At 43.7% G+C, this 26,688-nt stretch overlaps 1 protein-coding gene across 1 annotated transcript in view; it reads left to right on the top strand.

The window, feature by feature from the left end:
• Positions 1-25,378, top strand: part of GRPR (gastrin releasing peptide receptor) — a 36,113-nt gene extending 10,735 nt beyond the window's left edge. The window contains exons 2-3 of the mRNA XM_045001951.1: positions 18,529-18,880; positions 24,669-25,378. Coding sequence (XP_044857886.1) covers positions 18,529-18,880; positions 24,669-25,061 — 745 coding nt within the window. The 3' untranslated portion in view covers positions 25,062-25,378. The remainder of the gene's footprint in view (positions 1-18,528; positions 18,881-24,668) is intronic.
• The last annotated feature ends 1,310 nt before the right edge of the window (positions 25,379-26,688 follow it).

Genomic DNA, 26,688 nt, shown 5'->3' with positions numbered 1-26,688 from the left:
AGCTTCAAAAGAAGAGACTGAGGGAGCTCCCACATTGGAATATTTTATAGTTCAGTGGTTAGAGCACTCCCCTCAGAGGTGGGAGACCCCCTTGTTCCAATCCTTTCTTTCCCCACTTCCAGAGATGTGGGGAACTGAATCTGGATCTCATGCATTCCCAGAGATGGCTCTAACCACTGGGCTAAAAGTTACAAAATGGCTACCACCTCCTCTAGCTGGATTGTGAATGGGATTCTGCCTTTTCCAGACATATTTTGAATGAGACCCAGTCCAGCAGGCAGCCTCTGACCACACCTAAAGCACAGGAGTTAGGTAGATGAGCACCTATCATCCCCCAGTTCATGGATAACATAACTCTGGGGCTTAGCCAGGAGGTAGGCATCCAGGCACCTAGTGTGAGGCACCAGTGCACATGCCCAGAGGCAGAAAGATTGGTGCTGAGGGAGCTTTTACATGTGAAAACTTAAGTGCTGAGTGTGTGTAGGCGCCTACACGGTTCAGTGGGAGTTTTGTAGCTCACAGTGGAACCGTAAAACTTGGATTTAGGAACCTAAAAGTGAGACTTGTGGATGATACTACTGTGATGAGGGAGGCATAAGAACCTACCTGAAATAGAACAGAGTTTAGCAGAAAATCATAAGCATGCAATCATAAAAATGGACTTTCATCAAACATATTGACACATCCTGAACAATGGATGGGCACCGTTGTTTTAAATTGTGTTTTCTCACTGAAAAGTGACTTTTAAAATGGTATTATGGAGATTCCATTGGGCTGCTTTTCACTGATTCCATATCAGATGTGCTTATTTTACAAGTAAAATGATGGGCTCTTTCTAAATGTGATCCTTGCAAACTCAGTCTGGGATTTTAAATTAACCTGTATTTTCCTTCTTATTTATCATCACTACTAATAAAGATTCTTCAGGCTTAATTAGGCTGTTAGCTGAACAAAAAGCTCTTTTCTCTTCTTCTTCTTTGATTTTTTTTTTCATTTTACAGTTATTTTTATAAACTCTCGTATCCATTTTTAGCCATGAAGAATACAGAATCTGGGGTTTCATGGTGTGGAATGGATTGTTAATCTTCATTTGATTGACTGTGGTGCTTGTGAAAGATACCATATGGTCAGACTAAAACAGAGTACAGGCCTCCATAAATTAGGAAGAGCAAGAACAGAGGCAGTGTAAGCTTCTCCACTATGCCACCAATGCCTAAAAACTGTTCTAGAGCAGATCACTTCCAAGAGCGGAAGGCCATTTTTGTCTCCATGCTCATTCAGTTCTAGACCTCTGTGCTAAGACTGCCATAATTGCTAAGACTTCCAAATTGTATGATGTTTTTAAATATATGGATACACCACTTACTAGGACCTAGACTGAGACCACAAATCTCATTTAATAAAAGACAACAAAACAGCCCTTAAAAGACAAACCATGAAACCCTGGCTTCTTTGAAGTCAGTAGAGTTTATCATGTACTTCAGTGGGACCAGGATTTCACACAAGGACTTTTGATTGATAATCACAAGTAGAGAACAGGGGTACCATGTAGGCGGACAGGGAGGGGCTTCTGCCCCCCTCACCTGAGTTTCGTACAGGAGGTGTGCTCCCAGGCTGAACTCTTAACAACAGCACTACATGAATGTGGAATGTGAGTTTGCAGAGAAGAGGTGCTGCTCCCAGCTTGTGTCCCTGGGGCAGGGAGGCAGTATTTTGTTTACAAACAGAGGCAGGGTTATTAAGATAAGAAAGGGCTGGTAATTAAATTAAGGATCTGGAAGTCCTTAGATGAGCCTGTAAAACAGGAATCCCTCTGCAGTGGGTGGGAGATTTTGAAGAGAGAATGCAGGGGACGCCGAAGAAATGAAGCCAAGCCCTCTACCCCCAGATTACATTCAGAAAAGGGGGAGATTTGAGGGGTGTAGGTGAAAAGAAGGGGCCAAAACTCAGGCAACAGCTATCAGTGTATACAGAAGTTCCCACTGTACCTGTGGTACATATGTAGTCCCATCACCATAGGGTCTGAATGCCTCACAATGTCTAACCTATTTCTCCTCACAGCCCCTCTGAGGTAGAGCAGTGCTGTTATCCCTATTGTTCAAATGAGCCACTGAGGCATAGAGAGACTAAGGACAAGATTTTCAAAAGTATTTAGGCACCTAATGGGATTTTCAAAAGCACCTAGAAGGCTAGGTGCTTTATAAACCCTACTAGATGTTTAGCTGCATTTTTGGGTGCCTAAAAACCTTTGAAACTCTATTCCTAAGACACCAGCCTGAGGTCACATAGGAAGTCCCTGGGGGAAGTAGAACTCAACCCAGGTCTTTCAAGGCTAACTCCCCACAGGTGCTGACTTTCTTCTTTCTGGGGTGGGAGGAGGGTGCTCCACCCTCACTCCACCCCTTCCCCGAGGCCCCACCCTCACTCCATCTCTTCCCATCTCCACTCTGCCTCCTCCCCCCAGCACCTCTCACCTGCCACTGAACAGCTGATTGGCAGGTGGCTGGTGGGTGCTGAGCACCCGCTATTTTTTTCCGTGGGTGCTCCAGCCCCAGAGCACCCATGGAGTTGGCACCTATGTAGCTCACTATCCACTGGACCAGCCTATCTTTCTGCTATAGGCTGTAAAAAAAGAAGACTGATGGATAGGAGCAAAACCAAGAAGGCCAGTTCTCTGAGACCCCAGCAATCAGTCCCAAGCGATTTGGAAGGATGTCATGGTTGACACCATGAAAAGCAGCACAGAGGTCAGGAAGAATGAAGAAAGAAAGAGAACAAGAGTCAGATGAAAGGAGATCACAACCCCCAATGGGTGGTAGGTTCTGCCCCAGGCTGAGTTGTAGAGCAATGGCTGCTGTGCAATTTTACATTTTAACTGAAAACCATTTTGTTTTGTCATTTTTTGTTCTGAGTTTGAGAAAAGGAAGGAATGAGAAAGTGTCATATGAGTATCAGATGTGTTTATGCCTCAAATTCTTAGGGTTTCAGCTGTATCCAGGCCAATTCCAGAACAAAGAACAGAAATTGCATCACAGAGTCCATAAAGTCGAAGATTATTGTCATGATTTGTATTGTTTGCTGGGCACCACCTGTGTGCTCAGCACTGTTCAGCATATGCCAGAAAATGTAGTCCCTGAGCCAATGCATATAAGATACATAACTCTGGATAAGATGGCTCAGATATTTAAGTCTGAAATGTATAGTTATTGAGCACATGTTAATATCTCTGAGTGGAGGCACTGATGGCAATAGAAGTTTTACTTGATTAAGGACTAGAAGATTGGACCCTCCAACTTTTTTTCAAGAGGAATTGCTGCTCAGAGCTCCTGTGCCTGTTTATTTTCCTTTCCTGCCTGCAATGGCCCTGATATACCTCAGAAGTCTCAATGTTTTTCTCAACTTTAAAATGTGGAATGTTCTTGATGTTTGGTTTTAAATATTCTCCTGTGAGAACTGCATCTCAATCACTGTAGTGCTGTGTTTAAGAGCCTTCTGGAAAGTAACTAGCCTTTAAACAGAAGTGAAAGCAGTGTTGCCAACTCTCATGATTTTTTCATGAGTCTCATGATAATTATTATTTTCCTTAAAGCCCCAGCTCCTGGAGTCAAGTGGAGATGTGATGATTTCAGCCTCCATTCTTAAAGAAAAATGAAGTTTCTAGCCCTCGTGGCTGTAGAAAAAGCTTCAAAATGTTACCCTAGTGCATCCTAAAAGCTCAAAAAGTAGAAGGGAAATAAAAACAACACCACATTGATTATTTTTACATAATCTCATGTTTTTAAAGCCAATCTCTTGATTTTTGGTGAGCCTGATAAATGATTTTCGAACATTTGGCATTGGAATACTGTGAAAGTGACTTGAAAGTGTCAGTTTCACTCCTGTTTCAAGCCAGTTTCTTGTCTATTATTTGCAGTGGGGTAAAACCCCAGAGCCCCAGGCAGGCGCAATATAAACTCAGGGGGCCTTGCCCTAGTAGGATGTTTCCAAAAGTTACATGATCTAGTCCAAGCTTGGTGAACTCAAAAAAGTGATAGAAAATAATGGAGATTTTTCTACAATTGTTTCAAATGTTGCATTCAAGTTAGGAGCAAAGTAAGAATATACATTAAAATTTGAAACCTAACCAGTGTCCCTTAAGTGACTTGACACAAGATGTCAGAACATGTTAGTATTAGAGCTGAGTGGGTCTAAGATTTATTAAATTTTCTTTCTTTATATAGGAATTAGATACTGTGCTCCTGTCAGTTAATTTCTACGTTATGAGAAAGTAGCCACTGGAATCACAGTTAGAGTTGCCCCCCCACTACCAAAATCTGAAATGGTGCCCCTAGTCGAGAACTATTGAACCATTTGCTAAGGAATAGACTGTCCCTAGAGCTGCCATTATTTCAGTGCAATAAACTACGTTACCTCTTCAACAATTTTGTTTTCTATTTTTTAAATGAATTTGGGATAGATTTCAGTGCTCGTGACGGGAAGGATCTATAGCAATGATGTTAGCCACAAATAGTGCAGTCACTGTTAAACAGTCACTATTAAACTCTCATTCCCAAAATACCAATGGAATGTAATTCTTCTCTAATCCCCTTTGCTGTATCAGTCCTGAGCCATTCCTGAACTGAAATTGCAATTCATCCAGATTGTATGGTGATTTGGTAATGTGCACAAATGAGGAGTAAGATTTGAATTCAAGTCTCAAGAGGTACCTACTATGCTAACTCTGCCACTGAAATGTCAAGTCACTGGAAAAGGAAGAGGAAGTGATTGACATTCCAAACACTAGCTGCTTATGTATCCAAGTTTCCCAATATAGATGTACAATTTATTAAAATCAACAAGCTTCAAATACGGATTTCAGCAACAAAAGTCGACCCCGGAATCAAACATCACAACCACAATCTGAAGCAAAGCCCCAGGAAAAACAGGCCCACTATGAATTGTTGGGCAGCTGTCAGGAGTGTCTTGGTGACAGGAGGACTGTCCCTTGGCACAGTCCAGCAACCTTGTGTGGAAATATATCTATTTAATAGATTTGCTGATTTACTTATCTACAGATGTATAAATATTCATACCATTCATTCCTGAAAAAAGAAAACAAAACAAAATCCCCAAAGTTTATGGCATTGTTCTGCTCACTGCTGCTGCAGATGTCCAGTCAGATTTTGTTATAATTTCTCCTGTGAAATACTTTGCTATCAACAGGGACTTCTTCTTATGTTTGTTTAATATAGTAATTCACACATGTAATAAGATTAAACTTCTTTCTCCAAGGCTTAAGGCCTTTTATTTATTAATTAAGGTCGCTGGAATCATGCCAATATGTTACCTTTCATGTTGTCTGGGGAACTCTTGCACTGTGACAATAGAAAACTGTAGCTACATATCTTTAATCATTTTCAATTTTTCCCTTTATATACCAGAGCTTAGACTCGAGTGCACATATTATGTTTGGCAAAAGGGACAGAGGAATCAGTTCAGGTGAAATTTTAAAAATACATTGAACCTGAGCCTTTTTGACCTTTGGAAAAGTTGAGTTTTTTAAATTGTTCATGTTTTTCTGTTCTATTCAACTGGGAGCTCAAATATAGGAAGACAGTAATAAAAGTTGGGTTTTTTGCTTCTTTACAGCAGGACACACTAGATACTTCATGGGAGTTTGTTTTCTAGATCTGTGCAGAACTCAGCAGTTTCACTTCTCAGAAATTCACCTCAATATTTGTGAATACTTCAGTTCACCCTGAATTAATACCCTACCACCTGAGGTTTTTTTTACATTTCAGGATGAAATGAACCCAACATCTCAAAGTAAAACTCAAACTGTGTGAGTCAACATTAAAAAATAAAAAGACTCATGATTTCAATGCAAAACCTGACACTAGCATGAAATTGGCTCCAACTCAGCCTGAAAGGTTCACAAAGTATACAGCAAACCTGGTGCAGTTTGAATGTTGAGTTTATATTAAAACAGAGGCCAGGCAAATTTTCAGGAATTCTGTTGTGAACATTTTGCCCAGGAGTCCGGACTTTTTCCCCACTAATGTACCTGATTTTTCTGTCCAATTTATAAATAGTAGAGGATGGTCTAAGGTTTTGTTTTATAGATGGTCCAAAATCTAGCAGCAATAGGATTCTTTTTAGTTGATAATATTTGGGCCTTGTTCTAAGACCTTCCTACAGACCCAGCCCAGAGGAATGCTCTAGCAGATGTGATGCAGAGTTTTCTCCTCCTATCTCTCCCCAAGATGCATGCAGAGCCTCAGAGCCCTGCCATATCGGAGCAAGGCTTCAACCCTGTCTGTGGTGGAAGGGGAAAGGCCAGTGGAGTGGTGCTCTGATGAGAAAACCAAGGGTCTCTGGAGACATTGGGAGACAAGAGACCAGGAATCTATAAGGGTACGTGTGTACCCAAAATCTGGTGGAGTGTTGGAACAAGTGCAGTCTGACCTAGCGGTCACACTCAGTAAGGCAGATATGTAATGCTTGAGAAGCGGGACGTTAGTGTGCATGGCTGATAGGGGACTGGTGCAGGAAATAGGTGGAACAGAGGTTCTGGGAGGGGACTGTGAAATGCAGCAGGCTCGGGGACAGTACACTAAATGTTCTGATAATCTATTCTGAGTAAAGATCATTTCCTGAGATAGATCTCCAAAAGCCAGAGGGCAGATGCAATCTTAGATACTGCCCTTTGAATAAGCAGAATGAGAAATTTCTTCTGATTGCCACCAAGTCAGTGCATGTTAGAGGGAGATCTCCGTCTGATTGTCAAATTGAAAGTAGGTGTGACTTCTGATCAGTAAGATGCGTTTTTAGTACACAAAATAGGCATCATTCTGAGATATATTGTTGAACATCTGGCTCACCTTCCATTGCGTGTTCTTTATTGGAAACTACTGACTTTGGGAAATATGTGCTTTGGGAAATATGTCATATTTATCAGGGAAGCTGTAGGCTTCAGTTGTTTATGGAGATACGCCAGGGCTATGGGTAATTTGAGATTTGTGAATCCATGATATCTTATACATCTGTGTTGGGAAGGAGGCTTTGGAATAGCTGTATGGTTCCTATGCACTCTTAGTTTTTAAACTAGGGCCTACCCAGGCCTCCATTTTTGTAAGTAGGTGTGTAAATAGTTGTAGATCCCCTTTTGTTGCCATGCTCATTTGTACCCATAATTTAGGTTGCTCGGAAGTCTAAGTCTTTGGTTGCATCCACAAAAAAGAAATTCAGACCTAAATTGTGAACAAAAATAATTGCAGTACAAAATTACACCTTCAGTTATCTGCACACTCAGAAATGGAGAGCAGTGTCCCAAGGGACCGTGACTTTGCATAGTTTAATATGCACTCAGGTGACTTCAGCTTCTTAGAGATGAGACAGCCAGACTCTTCAAAGCGCTGACATTGTTTAGTCAAGGTTTCCCATGGTTTGTTCTGTCATTCTGTGCACGTAGCCCAGAATTTCCACTTCTAGATCAGTGGGCAATCATTCTCTGTGAGAGCTGAGCCAAAATATTTTGGACAAAATTTAGTTTTTTCCCCCAAAAAATGAATTTTCAGATCAATGGAAACATTTCACAAGTTCATATCCATTTCAGCAAATTGGCTGGGTTGAAATGAATTTTTCTTTCAACATTAGCGAAAACAAAACATTTTGATTGTTTGGAGCTAGCTTCACAAAAACCAAGGAGAAGGTAGTAGTGGTCTCCTTATACCCAACAGCTCATTGGCTAGAGTGTACACCTGGGAGCGGGAAGAGCTGTGTTCCGATCCCTGCCCTCGAAAAAGGCATTTGACCTGGTCTCCCCCACATCCCAAGTAAGTGCCCTGGCCGCTGGACTATTAGCTATAGGAGGGAAACACCTCGGTTTTTGTAACAGTAGCCCTTCATTTCCTTTGCCTCTGTTTAAAGAGGTGAAAACAGACCAAAACCAAAATGTTTCATTTGACCCAAAACAATTTTTTTTAACTTTTGATTTACCCCAAATTCAGAAAAATGTCAGTTTCAGTTCAGGGCAAAACAGATTTTTTTTTTCAGAACTGCCAGAAAACTGAAAAAGTCAGTTATTCACCCAGCTCCATTGTCTGCCCTATCAACATCAACTCCTCCAGGGGAGTGTGACAATCAGAAATACCACAGGGACCCCCATCAAAGGGCCTCATGGTAAAGCAAATTTCTACACTTGCTTCAACTGATGATCTGAAAGAGGGAGAAAAAAAAGAGAAAGTGAGTCATCAATTCAAAAGAGGCATGACACAGAAAAGAAAGGTAAGGCAGCCTAGGGCACCAGCTTCCTCACACAGCGCAGAATTACCTCCTTTAAACAAATGACAGAAAAGGAGACAAACATAGCTAAATGGATTTAAACCTTGAGGAAAAACATCACATGTCTTTCCCCAGATTTAGTCATTTTAAGTTATTTTGCAGTGGATGCAACAGCCATAGGTAGCGCCTCAGCTGTAAGTAGTGAGGAAAAAAACACTAAGGACTTAGACTGCTGCAGCAGGGACAGAACGTCCGACTTTCTGCTGTGGAATAAAAACTGCCCCTCAAATCTCTACAGTTAAGGGTGTCTGAGCAATAATACACTGGGGGCAGATCCTCGGCTGGTGTAAATTGTCTTAACTTTGTAGAGGAGCACAATGGAGCTAAGCCAATTTACACCAGCTGGCAAGGAACAGAGTTCCTTGTGTGGAGATTTGTTATAATGAGTGCTTTTAGAGAATAGGTGTGCAGTTCTTTTTTCTTATGGTACAAATATTAGTCTGTTTATGTTTGTAGATGAGGCATTAGTGCTGTTTGTATGGCACTAACTAATGTTTGTGTAGCTGAAGCTGTAAAGTACATTAATGGTGGTATTATTATTGGTAGTATTATTATATATAGGAATAATAACACAATTTCCCAACATTTTCCATGACATATTAACCTCAGTAGGAAAAAACCTAACCATACATCTCCCTTGTCTGTGGCATTTATTAGAAAGGTAGAGTGGTTTCAATGATTGTAGCAGCAGGAAATAATTATCCATGATTACAATACAGATCCAGCCAGATCCACATAAACAGAGGCCTGCTGGGATTCAGTCAAGACTAGTAGGGTTGCCAACCCTCCAGGAGTCCTGCAGTCTTCAGGAATTAAAGATTCATCTTTAATTAAAGATTATGTCATGATATGAAACCTCCAGGAATATGTCCAGCCAAAACTGGCAACTCTAGTGAAGAGACAGATACTTAGAGAGATCTTAGTACCTTCTATTCATCTCCAGCCATGGTTTTTAATTCTGGCAGGTATAACAAATTCACAAGATCAAAATTTAAATAAATCAGACTGTGCATTGGAGAGAGTCAGTTAGCCACTGCTCATGAATAGCGGTGAGACTAGGAAGTGCTCTCAGTGAAACACAACAGAGTATTGTATGTGTAGCTATTATCCTGCTTTTAAGGCTACGGCAGGGACTACACTGGGTCAGGTTTCATTAGGCAGATTCTTGCCTTGTTCAAATTTGAGGAAAATTTCATCTTACATAATTCGGTTGGACAGAAGTTTATTGGCATTTAGAGTCAGTGGGCTGGGGAGAGCTGGGTGCAGCTCACAGGAGAAGATGGATCATTTGGATCCCCTGGCACAGATTAGAGTAGCCGTGTTCTGAACTATGCTGGCTGCCTGTGACCCTTCCGGGCTGTTCTAGCAGCCAGAGATCGCCACGGGTAGGGACATTCTGGCCAGGACCCCTTTGAAAAGTCCAGAAAAAAGGACTGGTGTTGAAGCTGCTCTTTGCCACCCTCCGGGGTGCCCTAGGGAGGGGGAATTGTGAAATGGCTAGCTGAGCTGGCTTTACGGCAGCTTTGTACTGCTGCAGCACTGGCTCAACGTCCAGCCCTATGTTGTTACTGCTTTCCCAGCTTAGACTACGTACGGTGCCTTAAGAATGGGTTTTAAAAGAGTAATTGATTTTGTTTAAAGCCTCATCTATGATTTCTTTGTCCTGGCAGAGAATAGGATCCGAGACACATAGAACTCAGGCAGCCATCCCGCATATGAGCTCATTAGTGTCTGCTCTGTGATTCTCTGTCTAATATGTACAATGGGTACAGAACAGTTCAAAGTCTGAACAGTAGCATAGGTCAGTCTCATTCATATTTACAATTGAATCAGCAATCCAGGATTTTTCCTCTGTGCAAATTGACAACTTGGAGTGCTTGGCACTGACAGTGGTTCTTGACTAGCACCCAATTTTATGTGATTGAGTCTTCAAAAGGCATGTTCTCCTTTCACAATGTTGGCCTTTATTGTGGCCCATGAATCATCTCTTGCTTTCTGGGAATTTCTTTAGGCGTTTTTCAACTGAAAAATGTCAGTATCACACAATAATTAGGGATATTGAATTTGAGAGCAAACAATGGTAGCAGCTCCAGCAAGGTGGTGGCTAGATTTGTTACTGAGAGCTGAATGGTGCCGTATGATGCACACCTCAAGCTGCCATTGAGTTGAGAGGGCTTGTGTGCTTGTGTATGTATGTATATAATGGCAGGATCAGGCCCTTAGAGAGAGAGAGAGTGTGTGTGTGTGTGTGTGTGTGTGTGAGAGAGAGAGAGAGAGATGACAGGATCAGGCCCTTAGTCTCACTGCATGGATAGCAGAGAGCACATTGTATTAAGAGCTTCAGTTAGGCCCTGCTTCAGCAGGGTACTTAAGCTCATGGCTAACTGTCAGGATTACCACTGATGTTCTGTTTGAAGTGAATGAAACTACTGTGCCCCAGGAATCTCTTAGTGCCAACTGGCAAGGGGCACAGAGGGGATGCACATGGGTTACAGGAATCTTTGCTGCCCTACCCCTGAGCCCCCTTCTGCACCCCAAGCCCCTCATCCCTGGCCCCACCCCAGAGCGCTCACCCCCCTGCCAGAGCCCTCACCCCCCCGCACGCCAACCCTCTGCCCCAGCCCTGAGCTCCCTCCTACACTCCAAACCCCTCAGCCCCACCCCTGCCACACATGACCACCATATTGGTGCACATAACAAAAGTCATTCCGCACATGGATGTAAAAAATTAGAGGGAACATTGATCTCTACCGGGCTTGGTTGAAAATGCTGGAGAGACCTTTGGGGGGGAAACTTCTTTAGACCGGAGGTTAACCTAACCTGTTAATTAGGTTTAGTCTCTAGAAAGAAAGCAGGTTATGATTTTGTTTTACAATAAACCTGGCGATCCTGAGTGTATTGTGACTTTGGGAACAGCTGACCTGGTAATTAGGTGAGTGTCCAGTGGATAAGGGGCGGAGCACTGCAGGGAATGCTCTGAGGACTCAGAGGTTGGTGTGTGCCTATTGCTACCTGTACAGAGAAGGCAAGGCCTGTGGAGGCTGGTAGGCAGTGCTTGTGCTGCCAGAGAGCTGATCCACAGCAGGCACAGAGAAGACCGCTCCAGGCTAATCATGTCTCAGGCTCTCTCTTTCTACTACATCCCCCAAAATATGTGGCATTAGTAGCCACGGAAGCAAATATGTTGATTCCTGTACTTTTACCCATCCATGGGTCTGATCCAATGTCTTCCCACTAATTTCAGTGGAAAACCTCCCATTGGCTCAATTGTGCATGAAGTTAGGAACAAAAGGAGCCCCACCATGGTTTTCAATATTATTTCTGGACATTCAATGTTGTATAAAAGTGCTTTTGGACAATATATCACTGGCTGCACAGCAGTCAATGTGGATGTGTCTGTAGATATTTTTGGGTAGAGACCATTTTGAACCTAGTACTCATCTCTGAAGAATGTTTACCTGTTGAACAGGTGACCCAACAAACAGGATGCTATAATGCTGAGTGACAATGAAAGATTTAGAAAAAGCCTTCAAGATACGTCACTGAATTTGTCTTTTGGGGGTAGAAATGGCATCCAAATGGCTACCAGTTATGCCACAAGAGGTTGGCCTTTATTACAAAATGAATGTTATTGTGATCGGTCAATGTGATGCTGATCATAGCTGATCTGCCTGTGTAGAAGAGGGAAAATCTTGATTCGCCTGGTGTCAGCTTAACTCGATTCTTCACAACTGTCTGCAAACACGATAAAATGTCCTGGTGATGATGACAAAGCCTGAGGGGATGAGTTTTGCTTGCAGGGGAGTAGCATGAGCTCTGCAGTATGTGCCATTCAGTACAATCATTAATAATACACATCACAAGGGACTACAGATGCCAGCCTCGCGGTTAGTTGGAAAAAAGTTGATATATTTGCTACTGACAGAAGGAGGAAAAGATAAATTCATAGACTAGCAGGTGGACATTAGACAAATTCCTACTATGCTTAAAATACCATTTGACCCATCATATAAAAATGCCTAAGTAGAAGAGCAGAACTAATTGCCATTGAAGTCACAGATATCCTGAGGCAGATCTTGAGATGGAGACAAGAGGTTTTTTAATTAATTATAAACCGCATGATTGATTAAACATCCTCAGCAGAAATCTCTAAAGAGAAGTGGAGGGGGAAAGTGGGGGGGGGAGAGCTGATTCAAGCTCAAAAGCAAATGAGAAGTCATGCTATTTCAGTCTCTAAAAACTTTGTGCTCACAGACCACACAACTATCTTAACATACTCTGCATAACATCGCCAATGGTGTAGCCCTAGCACAATGCACCAGTTAACTACTACAACCCTGACATATAACCAGTTCCTATGAATACAGGCTTGTATTATCTCATGTATAGAATAGCTTCCTATATAGAACAATTCTTCTTTGAGTGCTTGCATTTGTACATGACACTGAGGGGCGGCTCCAGGCACCAGCATGCCAAGCGCATGCCTGGGGCGGCAAGCCGCGGGGGGCACTCTGCCGGTCGCTGCAAGGGCGGCAGTCAGGTTGCCTTCGGCGGCATGCTTGCGGAGGGTCCGCTGGTCCCGCGGCTTCGGCGGACCTCCCACAGGCGTGCCGATGAATCCGCAGGACCGGGAACCTCCCGCAGGCAAGCCGCCGAAGGCAGCCTGCCTGCCGTGCTTGGGGCGGCAAAATACCTAGAGCCGCCCCGATGACACTGTAAGTGTACGCATGTCATACACAGTGTGCTGTAGAGTTTTCCCCAGTGACACACATGGGGGTGGCCCCATCCACTGGCAAGCTCCTTGTGCTCTGAAGTGAGGAGCTTGCCAGTGAGAATCACCCTGTCCTTCCTTCTGTTCCTTCTTACCATCCATGGTCAGAGCACTGGGGTTCCTCACAAACAAAGTTCTCTTCTATGTAGTGGGTTTTTTTCCCCATTGTTTGACATTAAAAAAAAAGATATGTTGCTTCTTTACTTGTAATTTTTTTAATTCTATTTTTTTTTCTGTCCGGAGGGCCTCCGGGCCCCTCCCAGTACTGAGGGAGCCTATGCCAAGGTCCCTGGGGCCTAAACCTTGTGTGAGCTGCAGAGAGGCTATACCTATTTAGTGACCCTCATTCACGCTTCTGCAAGTGCTTGGGTGATGCTCACTTTGGAGATAGATTCTCCATTGTCATGGTTTTAATATCAGGTCAAAAAAACAGAGAGGAACGTCTCATTATATACTTATGGAGGTCACCCATAGACCAGCATCAGAACCCTTCAGTCACTGAAAGATTATTCTTTGGAGATTCCTTCCCATCTTGCTTCCCCAGCCCTGCCAGCAGACCACAGCCAGAGGAGATCCCCACCACCAGGACCATCTTCTTTGAGTCCCAGGACTCTGGAACAGCCCCAGACTCAGAAGCTTAGGAAGAAATTGGTATCCAGTTCTTCAAAATCCAGAAAATGGGACTCCTCTATAAAAGGTTGGTCCAGTACCTGTGCACCCTTCAGCTTTGCACTTTCCAGTTCCAACTCACATGGACAGACCTGAGCCATCAACTCCAGTGTCCTCTCAGGGACTGTTGAGACTGGCTACCACATCATCTGCAATGGCTCCATCATCCCTTATTCCAGCAGGTCAGTAGCCCATGTCTATTCCAATACCAGTGGCCTGTGCTGCAGCCAGAGGCTTGTTGTGCCTGTCAGTACCACCTTCACCCTTGCTCTGGGCCCAGGACCCTTGTCAGGGCTCAGTGCAGCCATCGGTACCAGAGTACTCTAGTTAGGCATCACCGCCCTCAGGCCCAGTACTTGCTCACTTCTCTTGTTCAGTACCAGTTCCTCTACACTGCATGCTGCTGGTAGCTGGGAAGCTGTCTATGCTTCCTCTGGTACCGCATGCTTGACGCAGATCCAGATGAATCACCAAGAATCCCATCCTGGCTGTGCACCACCCTGGCTATTAGATTCCTCAGATTCCTCACTGGAAGTTGAGGTAGACTAGGATATCCCTGTACTGACAGTCTAGAGCTCAGTCCCGTTCCCATAGTCACCACTGGGATTCTGAGAGGGCTTCAGCCAGGGATTGGGACACTTCGGTCAGGCATGCTTGGGGCCCATTGCCATACGAGCCCCCTCAATGGCTTCACTGGTTGCCCTCAGGGATGCCTCCTGCAGCTAGATCTACTTCACCACTCCCCCATACAATTAGCTCCCTCCTGAAAGTTCTTTCTCCAGCCCATACCAACAAACCAGTCATGGTCAGTACTGATCAGCCTTTGGACTTTTTCAAAACTCAGGACTTGCCGGAACTGGTTCTGCAGCAGCAATCTGCCCTGGTACCACATAAGCAATCTTGGAAATTGTCAAGCTTTACCTTTCTGGCAGGCATCATCCTCATCTCCTGAGGAGGCCCTGGTACAGGAGGCATTCTCCCTGGTACCAGATTACCTTAAGGTACACCAGGAGCTCCTGGGCAATCTCCGTGGAGATTCAACTGGAGATTGTGGAAGAGAATACTCACAAACTTTTTTATATTCTCCATCCCACAACAGCAGGGAAGGTTGTCCCTGTCCATAAGTGTCACAATTGAGCAAAACAATTTGGCAAATACCTTCCTCCATTCTGCTGGTGGCCAAAAAGAATGGCACATAAATATCAAATTCCATTCCAACAATTCAGGTACAGGCCACTGTCTGTTAGACGCTCTGTCTTCTCAATATCCTGGGCCTGAAACTGAGCAATCTTTAGTGCATATTCAGAGGATAGAGCTCATCAGGTCAATTCTGGATTTGATCTTGGCCAGGGCTTTCCTGCCTCTTTCCAGATTTCACACTATATTGGATCTCTGTGCATCCCTCAAGAACCGTCCTCAGACCAATGTGAAGAATTCTCCCACACTCAGGTCATGTGGTAGCATGTCACCCCACACACCAGGCTGTACATCAGAGCTTTGCAGGTATGGCTCAAGTAGGTTAATCACCCTCATATTCATTATCTAGATGTGCTAGTGTGCATCCTGGATAGCATACTATCATCTCTGACCTGGTGGATGAGTCAAGACAATTTGTGCAGGGGAGTTCCATTCTCTCATCCTCCACCCTTTTCCTACCATGACTGGTAGTTGATGTCTCAGCTATGGGTTGGGAAGTGCAGCTGGGCAACCTTTGAGCCCAGAGTTTGTGGACTGTCCACGAGGCCAGGTTACACATAGAAGTCCTCAAATTGAGCACAATATTCTGTACATTCAGCAGTTCCTGCCTCACATTTGGGGCAAAACTATCCAGGTGCTGAACACCACTACCACAATCAGACAGCCTTGTCTGGAGGCAGCCAAGTTGGGGAACTGGTGCATTCAGAGCTTGGTCAGTCTCTAGGCAACACACTGCCAGGGGTTCAAAATAGCCTGGTGGATTGTCTGAGCAGGTCCTTCAGTTTGGACAATGAATGGTCCCTCAACACAAATGTTCTAGCATGGTATTCAGTGTAGGGGGTTTCCCATCTGTAGATCTGGTTGCAACTTGACAGAACAGAAAGTATCCCCACTTCTGTTCCAGGGCTGGACACACCTCAGTGTCAATGTCAGACACTTTCCTATTTCCATGGAACAAAAAGCTCCCTGATTCTCAAACTCAAGCACGATCAGGGCAAGATGATCCTTATAGCTCCAGCCTGGCTGAGACAGATGTGGTAGACAGAGTTCTGCAAATTGTCCACTCATGACCCTTTATTGTTACCAATAGCCAGAGATCTCCTGACACAGAATCACGGCCAGGTGTTACACGTTATGGCATGGTTCATCAGTGGCTGAATATAGAGGAGTCACATTGCTCAGTAGCAGGTCATAAAGTGCTCCTTAACAGCAGAAAGCCATCCACAAGAGCTACTTACTTGAGTAAATGGAAATGTATTTCCATCTGGGCCACCTCCCATAATTCTGGACCATTTTGTGTAACTTTAGGAGTCAGATCTAGCCCTTAGCTCCATCAGGGCGCATCTGTCAGCTATCTTGGCATTTCACTCTTGCACAGATGATTAGACTGTTTTCACTTGCCCAATCCCTACCAGGTTCCTTTAGGGTCTTGATAGATTGTAGAGACCCAGCACCTTCTTGGGATTTAAATCTGCTGTTGCCTGTGCTTATTGACCCTCCTTGTGAGCCTTTAGCATCATGCTCATTTAGAATCTGTCAGCACAGGTAGCCTTCTTAGAGGCCATTACCTCCATCACAAGGAGGAGAGAACAGAATGCATTGGTTACAGATCCACCCTCCACAGTCTTCTACAAAGACAAGGTTCAGCTGAGAATATATCCCAGGTTCCTCTCAAAGAGGTGGCCAATTTCCATTTGAATAGGTTTATTCACGTGCCAGTTTCCTTCCTGAACCACATAAAGACAAGCAGAGGCTCCATACTTTGGACATTCATCAAACCTTGGCTTTTTACCTAGATAGAACAAAGCCTTTTGGTGTCTCTCCCCAGCTTTGCCTCTTTTACTGAATATATGAGAGACCACTCCATTACAACTCAGACACTCAAAATGGATCACCAGCTGCATTACAATGTGCTATAGTGAAGCAATGCCTCCTGAGAAATGCACAGTGTACTCGACAAGAGCTCATTGGAACTCAGCAGCATTTGTGGCACAATCCCAGTTATGGGCATCTGTAGAGCAGCGACATGGTCTTCGATTCATACACTCACCAAACACTGTATGCTGCATCATAGGAGCATGCCAATGTTGGGAAGCAGTCCCTCTTCTGATGAGACTCCCTGCCCTGACTCTTGGGGTAATATCTTGGGAGTCACCTAAAGTATAACAGGCATATGCAAGCACTTGAAGAAAAAAATGGTTACTCATCTTCTCATAATTGTTGTTCTTCAGGATGTTTGTAGGCATGTGTCCATTACACGACCCACCCTCCTTTCCTGATGCATCAGAGCCTACTATCGGTTCCAGTGTGAAGGAACTGAAGGGGGCGGGGGAAACTCCACCCTTTATATTCTTGCTTCAGAGTATGAGGAGCCCAGCAGTGGGCAGAGCCACCCATATGGGTACCACTAAGGAAAACTCTCCAGCACCGGTGCATGTGATACACAGACACCTGAAGTGTAATGGACATATACAACACACCTCGAAGAACAGTTATGAGAAAGTGAGTCACCATTTATGTTTTATTCTATGATGACCACTTATCCCCTAACTCCATAAGGATTCATTGTCCATATAATCTTTTAAAAGGGGATTGGGCAAATAAAAATATCTAGGTTTTAAGTATAGAATGGGATATAAATTCCATTATCGTGAGTCTGATTAATAGAATAATGTTGTATAAAACCTATAGATATTATTTCCTAAATGCCATCTCTTACTTCTAATTTATACTTTAAATATATTTATGAACTGTGAATTTTTAAATGCACCTATTAAAGTCTGGAGTTCTTTTTATATGTGGCTATTTTGTTATATGGGTTTTTCATTCTACATATGAGCTTCAAATATATTTTGTTTGTGTGCTGAACTGGAAATTCAAACTTTTAAAAAAGTTTGAAATTCTGGAAGGAAAAAGTGTACAGAAACACAAAATCTGTTATGCATATTTACATAATGTAGCATACAATTTCTTTCTTCATAACTTGTCTTCTATAAATCACCACATGCTGTTTAATCTGGATACAATTAATTATGGACAAATGGAAATTGTGTCCTAGACCACACATAAGTAATTAAAATAGGTAGAATGTCTGTTACAATTTTGAAAACACAAGGTCTGAGTTTCAGAAGTGCTGTGTACCCTCAACTCCAAAAGAAGTCACCACCAGCTTTTACAAAGGCTTTAAGCAATATCTGGTCTAGTTTCCTTGAACAATACTGAATGAAGTTTTATACTTGTAGTAGTGGCATCATGGTGTTTATGCTTTAAAAGTACACTCATTTCTTTTACTTCCTCTTAATGCCATTTGTACCCATACATGGATTTGAGAATATCTCTGTAAATGTTCAAAATCAATACACCTGAAATTGAATTAACAGGTGACAATTGAGCTGATTGCAAAATTTCAGAAATGTTAAAAATTTCAATCAGCACCGGTTGAAAACTGTTGTTGGGATTTTCCAAAATGAAAAGGGAAATCAGTGAAAGATTGGACAAAGATAAATTTGACCCAGTATGACTATTGTTCAACGTCATAGTTAGTAACAGTTCTTTCTCTTTGCTCTTAGGTATAAAGCGATAGTGAGGCCAATGGATATCCAAGCCCCCCATGCGCTGATGAAGATTTGTATGAAAGCTGCAATGATCTGGATTTTATCCATGCTGCTTGCCATTCCTGAAGTTGTGTTTTCTGACTTGCACCCTTTCTATGACAGAGACACTAACAGAACATTCATCAGCTGTGCCCCTTACCCACATTCTGATGGGCTACATCCAAAAATTCATTCAATGGCATCATTTCTGATCTTTTACATCATTCCTCTATCGGTCATTTCAGTGTATTACTATTTCATTGCTAAAAATTTGATCCGGAGTGCTTACAACATACCTGTGGAAGGAAACATACATGTTCAGAAACAGGTATGAATTTATTTTTATTTGAAAGTACACTGGAATGACATGAAGTTTGTACCACGGATAGAGAAACTTACACTGGGAGAGTGTGGATCTCTGTTTCCTTTTAGTGACTGGAAATGTGTGAATCCTCTACTGCTTCCAACTAAGATATCCACTTAAGGTATGTTTATACTGGAGATGGCCTAATTTCCAGCTCAGGTAGACATACCCTTCATAGCTTTGATCAAGATAGAGTACTAAAAATAACAGTATCTATGGGGGCACAAACAGTGAGCTGGGCTAGCTGCCCCGAGAACAATCAGAGCTAGCACAGGTATGTCTTCTCGAGCTGGAAATACCCTTCTTGCTCCAGTATTCTGCTACCCTTAGATCTTGTCTCAATGAGAAAGTTACACTTCTTTAACTTGAATTGCTTTTAAACTGTTTAAAATTAGTACAACCCCCTGTGTGGACTTTCCTATTTCAGTTTACATGTGGATTATTTCAGTCTCCCTTAAACTGATTCCTACTTGATTTCAAGTAAACTAACATAAGCTATGATTTACCTGAAATTAGTGTCAGTACAGAGTTTTGCACCAGTTTCAATAAATCAGTTTAAATCCTCATCTTAAATTGAGCTGGTGCAACTTTCTCATGTAGGCAAGCCCTTGCTACTTTAGCTCAATCAGTAGAGGCCCATGCTTTTATGTTTTAGGTTCTAAGTTTGCTGTTAGCCTGAGTGCGGTCAGTTGTACAAACAATGACTTTACCCTCTGTCAGTAACATATCTGAACTGAATTTCTTGAACCTTTAGAAATGTTCCCATCACTACGTCTCAGGTAGCACCACATGGGTGGAAAGATGTGCTTTCAGCATATTAAAAAAGACTTATCTTACATTACTTTTGAATGTTTATAAGTCTCTCTCCCACCACTCCCACCTTTCTGCCTGTTTGATAACTGATTTGATTACCCACTAAAGTGCACTAGAAGTATAAGGAGTCACTTCTCATCTGTCCTTTCCCTAAAGGTTGGTATACAGCATTATAAAGATAGCAAAAAGTAAGTCTGCTCCAGCACAGTCATTCTATGATTTCACTCCTGCAGTGCATTCAATAGTGATAGGTCTCTGTCTTAGATAAGTGATATTGATTTCTTTATTGCATTGTTTCCTTTCTTCATAGTGCAGATGTGGGCCACAATAGCTTCAGTATCAAATTAAAGATACATTAAAAATATATATGTACAGTTCACTCATGGCGAGACTTATCCCACAGGGTTTAATTTACAGTTAGATCTTTGGGGACATTTGACTGTCATCTGGTACATGTCAATCTTTTCTGAATTCAATAGCTAATTTTCAGCTTATGCAATTAAAGGAACACAAAATAAAGTCATGACGTGCTATGCCAATGTTCTGTTGCCTGCTTCGTGCTTGCTTCTATCATGGGACAAGATCTGCTTTTTGTGACCAGCTTAATTCTCAATTTACTTATAGTGCTTTGGGATTTGACTATCTGACTCAAATCTTCCATGTGAGTAATGAGAATATAGCATTTGCCACATTGGATCAGAGCACAAAAAGTCTCAAATCTTGCCTCAAGCAGTGGAAACAGTACATAATGATTGTTCAGTGCTATACATAAGGGGTGTGAAAAGCAGTGGCTGATCATACTTTGATACACTTTATAAACATTTATACCTCAAATGAGACCCATCTAACTCTCCTTCAATTTTATGAGGATGAGAGCTGGGATTCTGAATATGACTACTTAGCAAAAGCTGTGCACGGGCTAGTCTATACCAGTGTTTCTCAACCAGGGGTATGTATACCCTTGGGCAGGGAAGGGCAAACTACAGCCCGCAGGCCACATCTGGCCCGTCAGGGCTTTCAATCCAGCCCATCGGATTACCAGCCCCGTGGCGCAGCGGGGCTAAGGCAGGTTCCCTGCCTGCCCTGGCCCTGCGCCGCTCCTGGAAGTGGCCAGCACCACGTCCCTGTGCAGGGTGGGGGGAGCAGAGGGCTCCATTTGCTGCCCTCTCCTGCAGGCACCGCCCCCTGCAGCTCCCATTGGCTGGAAACGGGGAACCACAGCCAATGGGAGCTTTGGTGGTGGTACCTGCAGGCAAGGGCAGTGCACGGCAGAGCGCCTGCCACACCCCACCCCCAGGAGCCAATGCTGGACATACTGGCTACTTCCAGGAGTGGTGCAGGGCCAGGGCAGGCAGGGAGCCTGCCTTAGCCCCACTGCGCACCATTGCCACCATGGAGCTGCTTGAGGTGAGCGGCACCGGGCCAGAGCCCGCACCCTGAACTCCTCCTTCACCCTGCACCCTCCACCCCACACCCCTGTCATGAATAGTTAGTTAAGGGTTAAGTTTCCACCTGTAAAGGGTTAACACATAGTACCTGGTGAACACCTGACCTGAGGACCAATCAGGGAAGAGAATTTAAAATTCCTAGGAGGGAACTTTTTCTCTCTGTTTCTGTGTGTGTTGTTCTTAGCCGTTTGGAGGTACAAGGGTCCAGATGTTTTAATCAAGTCTCCTACAAGTTTCCACTTTCTGAACTAATTTCTTCTAGTCAAGATAGTGAGTATTAGAAAGATACTTTGTGTTCTCATCTAATAATCCTATGTTTGCAATTCTGTGTGTTTGTTATTGATTATTCTTAATTCTGCCTGTATTGTTTGTACTGAGAAGGAGAGAGGATTCTCTCCAGAACTTAGCAAGGTTATACCCTATGAGTGTCCAGCTTGGACTCATAGAGATTCTGTATTTTCTTGTTTTTCTTTTAATAAATTCTTTCTATAAAGATTTGATTAAATCCCTCTACTGTGGATACAGGGGGAGGGGGCTAAGAAACTCTCTCTCGGTGGTGAGACAAGCTTATCTCCGGGCAGAGAGGGGAGGGGGGAGGTTTCTCTCTCTGTGAGTTGATCTGTGTTTCCCCAGGGAACGTCTTTGGAAAGAGGAGGGGGGGAAAACAGGGGTGTCCCGGCCACGTATTCGACCGGGTGGTGGCAGCAAAAAGGGGACCTACCCTAGGATTTTAGGGTGGGGGGATACATGCGGGTCCCCACATTGGAACCCAACAGTTCCAAGTGGGGGTGAGACCTATGACAACCCCAACCCCCTGCCCTGAGCCCCCTGCTGCATCCCTCCAGCACCGCGACCCCCTGCCTTGAACCACCTCCCATACTCTGCACCCCTCCTGCACCCCAACTCCATGCCCTGAGCCCCCTGCTGCACCCCTCCTGCACCCCAACCCTCTGCCTTGAACCACCTCCCATACTCTGCACCCCCTCCTGCACCCCAACCCCCTGCTCTGAGCCCCTGCCACACCCTGTACTCTGCACCCCTCCTGCACCCCAACTCCCTGCCCTGAGCCCTCTCCTGCAACCCGCACCCCTCCTGCACCCCAACCCCTTGCCCTGAGCCCCTTCCTGCACATCACACCCTCCTCCCCCACAACCTGCACTCCCTTCCGCACCCCAACCCCCTGCCCCAGCCCTACATTCATGGCCCTGCGTACAATTTCCCCACCCAGATGTGGCCCTAGGGCCAAAAAGTTTGCCCTCCCCTGCCCTTGCGGGTACGCATTGGTCTTCCAGGTGGTACATCAAGATATTTGTCTAGTTTTACAACAGGCTACATAAAAAGCACCGGTGAAGTCAGTACAAACTAAAATTTCATACAGACAATGACTTGCTTATACTGCTCTGTATGCTATACACTGAAATGTAATTACAATATATTCTAATTGATTTATTTTAGAATTATATGGCAAAATGAGAAAGTAAACAATTTTTCAGTAATAGTGTGCTGTGATACTTTTGTATTTTTATGTCTGATTTTGTAAGCAAGTAGTTTTTAAGTGAGGTGAAACTTGGGGGTACACAAGACAAATCAGACTCCTGAAAAAGGTACAGTAGTCTAGAAAGATTGAGGACCATTGGTCTATCCAAGCTAGCAGGTAACAAAAGCAGTGAAGAAACCACAGCAACAATTTAAGAGCAGGTAGTGTAACCAACTTGCTAGCCCATGCTGTAGGGTGACAAGATAGCAAGTGTAAAAAATCGGGACGGGGGTGGGAGGTAATAGGTGCTTATATAAGAAAAAAAACAAAATCAGGACTGTCCCTATAAAATCAGGACATCTGGTCACCCTACCATGCTGTGCTGTCTTCATTGATATTGTTGCCTATGCCAGCTGGAGTCAGGCATGGGTAAGTGAGCCCATGCACAGCTTTTGCTATGTAGGCATACCCAAGTTTGAGCTCTCACCCTTCTGAGCTGAAGCAATCAGAACCGAGCCCATTACTCTGCAAGGGCCTGCATGTGCCCAGCTGCTGCACGAATATGGAAGAGCGGGGTGGCCACAAGTGGTGTTCACAACTTCAAGACTTACATGCAGAGCAAGTGGAGCTAGCGGCAAGAGCCACTCTAAGAAGGGTGGAGAGGAGGTAGGGCATGGCCACAAAGCAGCATGCACACAGCAGCCTCTTAAGGCAAGTGGTAGTGCACTGTCTGTGCTAGCAAGTTCCAAGAGGCATTGCATCTCCCATGATGTAAGACTGTCTAGAGGTTCCCTGGGTGGAGCAGCTGTGTCTTCCTCTTTTGGATGGTGGGTCCCTCTAAGGTCTTGTCTACTCTAGGAAGATAGATATGTTTGTAGAATGAGAGAGAGCGGGAGAACACACTGCATCACCGTAGTGCAGACTGGGCAGGTTGTAGCTTTACTTCGATTTAGCTGCTCGAGGTGAACCCTAGGCTCCCCCTCAGGATTTCCCCTTAAGGTTCACCTTCACCCTCTAAATCAATGTAAAACCGCAGCTTGCCCTGTCTGTGTAACACGTTAACTATTATGTGGTAAAAATACAGCTTTTCCTAGTGTAGGCCAGGCCTCAGGGTGTTTGTCCTTTCATTGCATGTCAGCCTTCTCCCATCATGGTCTGAGCTGGAAGATTGGAACAGTCATTTCTGCGATGGGCCCTGTGACAAGTTGTGGGTTCTATCTATGCAATTTAAGAATGGTGGATGGTATTATTAAATTGTATCATGACATTTCTGTGTCCTGGAAAGCCTATATGTATGTGGATCCATCAATGCTGACAGAACATGCAGCTGGTACTCATTAGATGAAGGACAATGGGGAATACTTAACATTAATGATGGTTGTTTGAGCATAAAAAAGTTAAGCTAAAGAGTGACTGCAACTTAGGGGAAAGCCATTTTTATCCATCTTCTCTGAGGAAGGGTTTTTCTGGAGAAGAGTTACCAAGCATAGAACAAAGAAACCCAGGTGACTAGGAGGGGTTTAAATAAGGAAATATACAAAAAGCCTGAGGGAGGAGAAAGGAAGGCTACAGGAGCTGGGGAAGAAGACTCCATGAAGGAGAAACAATGATCCCGCCTGCCGGCATTATATAAGTGTATGTATACCACATGGCCCCAGGCAGTAACATATTTGCGCTCTGTGCACTATGCTAGGTAGCCCCTACCATGGCTAATAAGTTGCTGATTTTTGGATTTCTATAGACCATGCTGGGGTTAGTCACTGAGCATTAGTTGACCTGAGTTTTATCTTTAGGATAGAAGAGATAATTTAGTTGTTTGGTTTTTTACTCTTTGGGCAGCTGACTCACTCAGTGCTAAAGTTCTCTCCAGTCCAGACTCCTCTGCATTCACTGTCTCATTCCCCCTTCCCCATCCACTCCCTTGTGACAGGAAAAGTAATTAGCTTCCAATTTCACCAGCTTTTGCCAAAGTGAGGAACATTTGCTAATCTACTTTTCTCTTGGTTCTTTTCAGATCGATTCACGGAAGCGTCTGGCCAAGACAGTGCTGGTGTTTGTATGCCTCTTTGCTTTCTGCTGGCTTCCTAATCACATCATCTATTTATACCGGTCCTACCATTATTCAGAGGTAGACACCTCAGTGTTGCACTTCATCACCAGCATCTGTGCGCGAATCCTGGCCTTTGCTAACTCTTGCGTAAACCCTTTTGCACTCTACTTGCTCAGCAAAAGTTTTAGGAAACAGTTCAACAATCAGCTGTTGTGCTGCAGAACCCGTCTCCTCATCAGGTCCCAAAGCATGGGCAGAAGCACCACCCGAATGACCTCCCTCAAGAGCACCAACCATTCAGTGGCCACGTTCAGCCTCATCAACGGCAACCACATCTGTAATGAAGGCTGTGTATAGGGTACATGGCAGGGGTCAGCTTTGGAAACTGTTGCGCAGTGTAGTTAGCATGGCTGCCTGCTCTGCTTTGCAGGGATAATGAGTAGCATACGTGCATAGAGAAATCAACTGCATACAAGAACTTCCAGGTACTTAGGGCCTGACACTGTCATAGTGAACGCCTCATGAGATGTGCTGAACGCCTTTATTGCCCACCGATTTAATGAGAGTTGAGTGCACTCAGACCCTATAAGACCAGGCCTTCATTGGCTTGAGGTCCATGGTTTTGCCTCAGTTCTGACTCAGGCAGACTCCAACCACGGTCACATAAAAACTGTGTAAGGGATTCAAAATTTGTCCCATTGTTTGCAGAAACAGCTTCATGGGGTTTTTTTTCCTGTCTTGTTTTTTGGCTGAAGTAAACTTATCTAAATGACAGAGACCCTTTTAAAAAAAGTTAAGTGTAGATCATTTCCTAGAGCTGTCAAATATTTATAAATGTTTTGAATACAGTATTCATAGTGGAAAAAGATTTTCACAGTGTTTACTGGGGTGTGCTGGCCCCATCTGAAATGAGTAGTAGCTTGTACACTATCAATGTGAAAGCAGTAACATTTGAATAAATGTGAGTTAGAAGATGTTTACAGTTTGAGTGTGCGCATTTTGCCATATTGCAGAAGAAAAAGCACAGCACTTTGAGAGTTACTGACTACTCTGCTCTTCTCTCCGGGGTGCAAAATAATGGGGCGTTACATTATTAAATGTGTAATCCAGAATTTTAGTTGTGTTTGATTAAAGATGAACAACAAATGTCAAATGAAGCACAGAAGTTTTTCGTGGGGATGTATTGTAATATGGGGGTGTACAGTGAATGCCATTAAAAACTCAGGGCCTGGTCTCAAACCCATTACAGCAGCTTTATACCTGTATCTCCACTGAAATTATAAAACTGGTGGAGAATCAGGCCTTCTGTATTTTCCACTGCCTAGTGGTTAGGGCACCATGGAATCCATTATTCTCAGAATAGGAAGATAATGTGCCACAGACACTGCAGATTGCAAATCCTGCTTTAACATATGGCAAAATCCAATTCCCATTGAAATAACTGTGATACAGATCGAGCTGTACAGTTACAAACCTCTTAAAGCAAACTGGTGCAAATGAGAGCAGAATTTGACCCTTGGAGCAGTGAATGCTGAGTTAATGGTGCACCTTGTTGGGGTGGGGGGGGAATCAAAGACAAAGAGAGAATGAAACCAGCAAAACTTGGTGGTAAATTTGTATTGAAAATGTAAAAATATAATGTAATGGTTGGGGTATAATCAGACCAAAACCGCCCAGTGCCCACTGAGTTCAGTAGGAGGTGCCTGCCTGCCTCCAAGGGTAGACATTGGATGTTCAGCAGTTCATGGCTTGGTTTCTTTCTGTTTCAGTCTATGCGAGTGTGTGTCCTCTGAATTTTAGTTAGTGAGTTATATTAACTCAGCATTCACAGCTGTAGAAACTAGTTTGCCTGGTTTAAATGTGAAACCATAGATTGTTCTGGGATCTCATGACTAGGGCCCTACCAAATTCATGGCCGTGAAAAACACATATGATCTCCTCCCGTGTAATCTGGTTTTTTGTATGCTTTTACCCTATACTATAC

This window comes from Mauremys mutica, chromosome 1 (genome assembly GCF_020497125.1).
Source record: "Mauremys mutica isolate MM-2020 ecotype Southern chromosome 1, ASM2049712v1, whole genome shotgun sequence".
Lineage (NCBI taxonomy): Eukaryota > Metazoa > Chordata > Testudines > Geoemydidae > Mauremys > Mauremys mutica.
The sequence above is the reverse complement of the archived record's forward strand: the minus strand, read 5'-3'. Positions and strand labels throughout refer to the sequence as shown.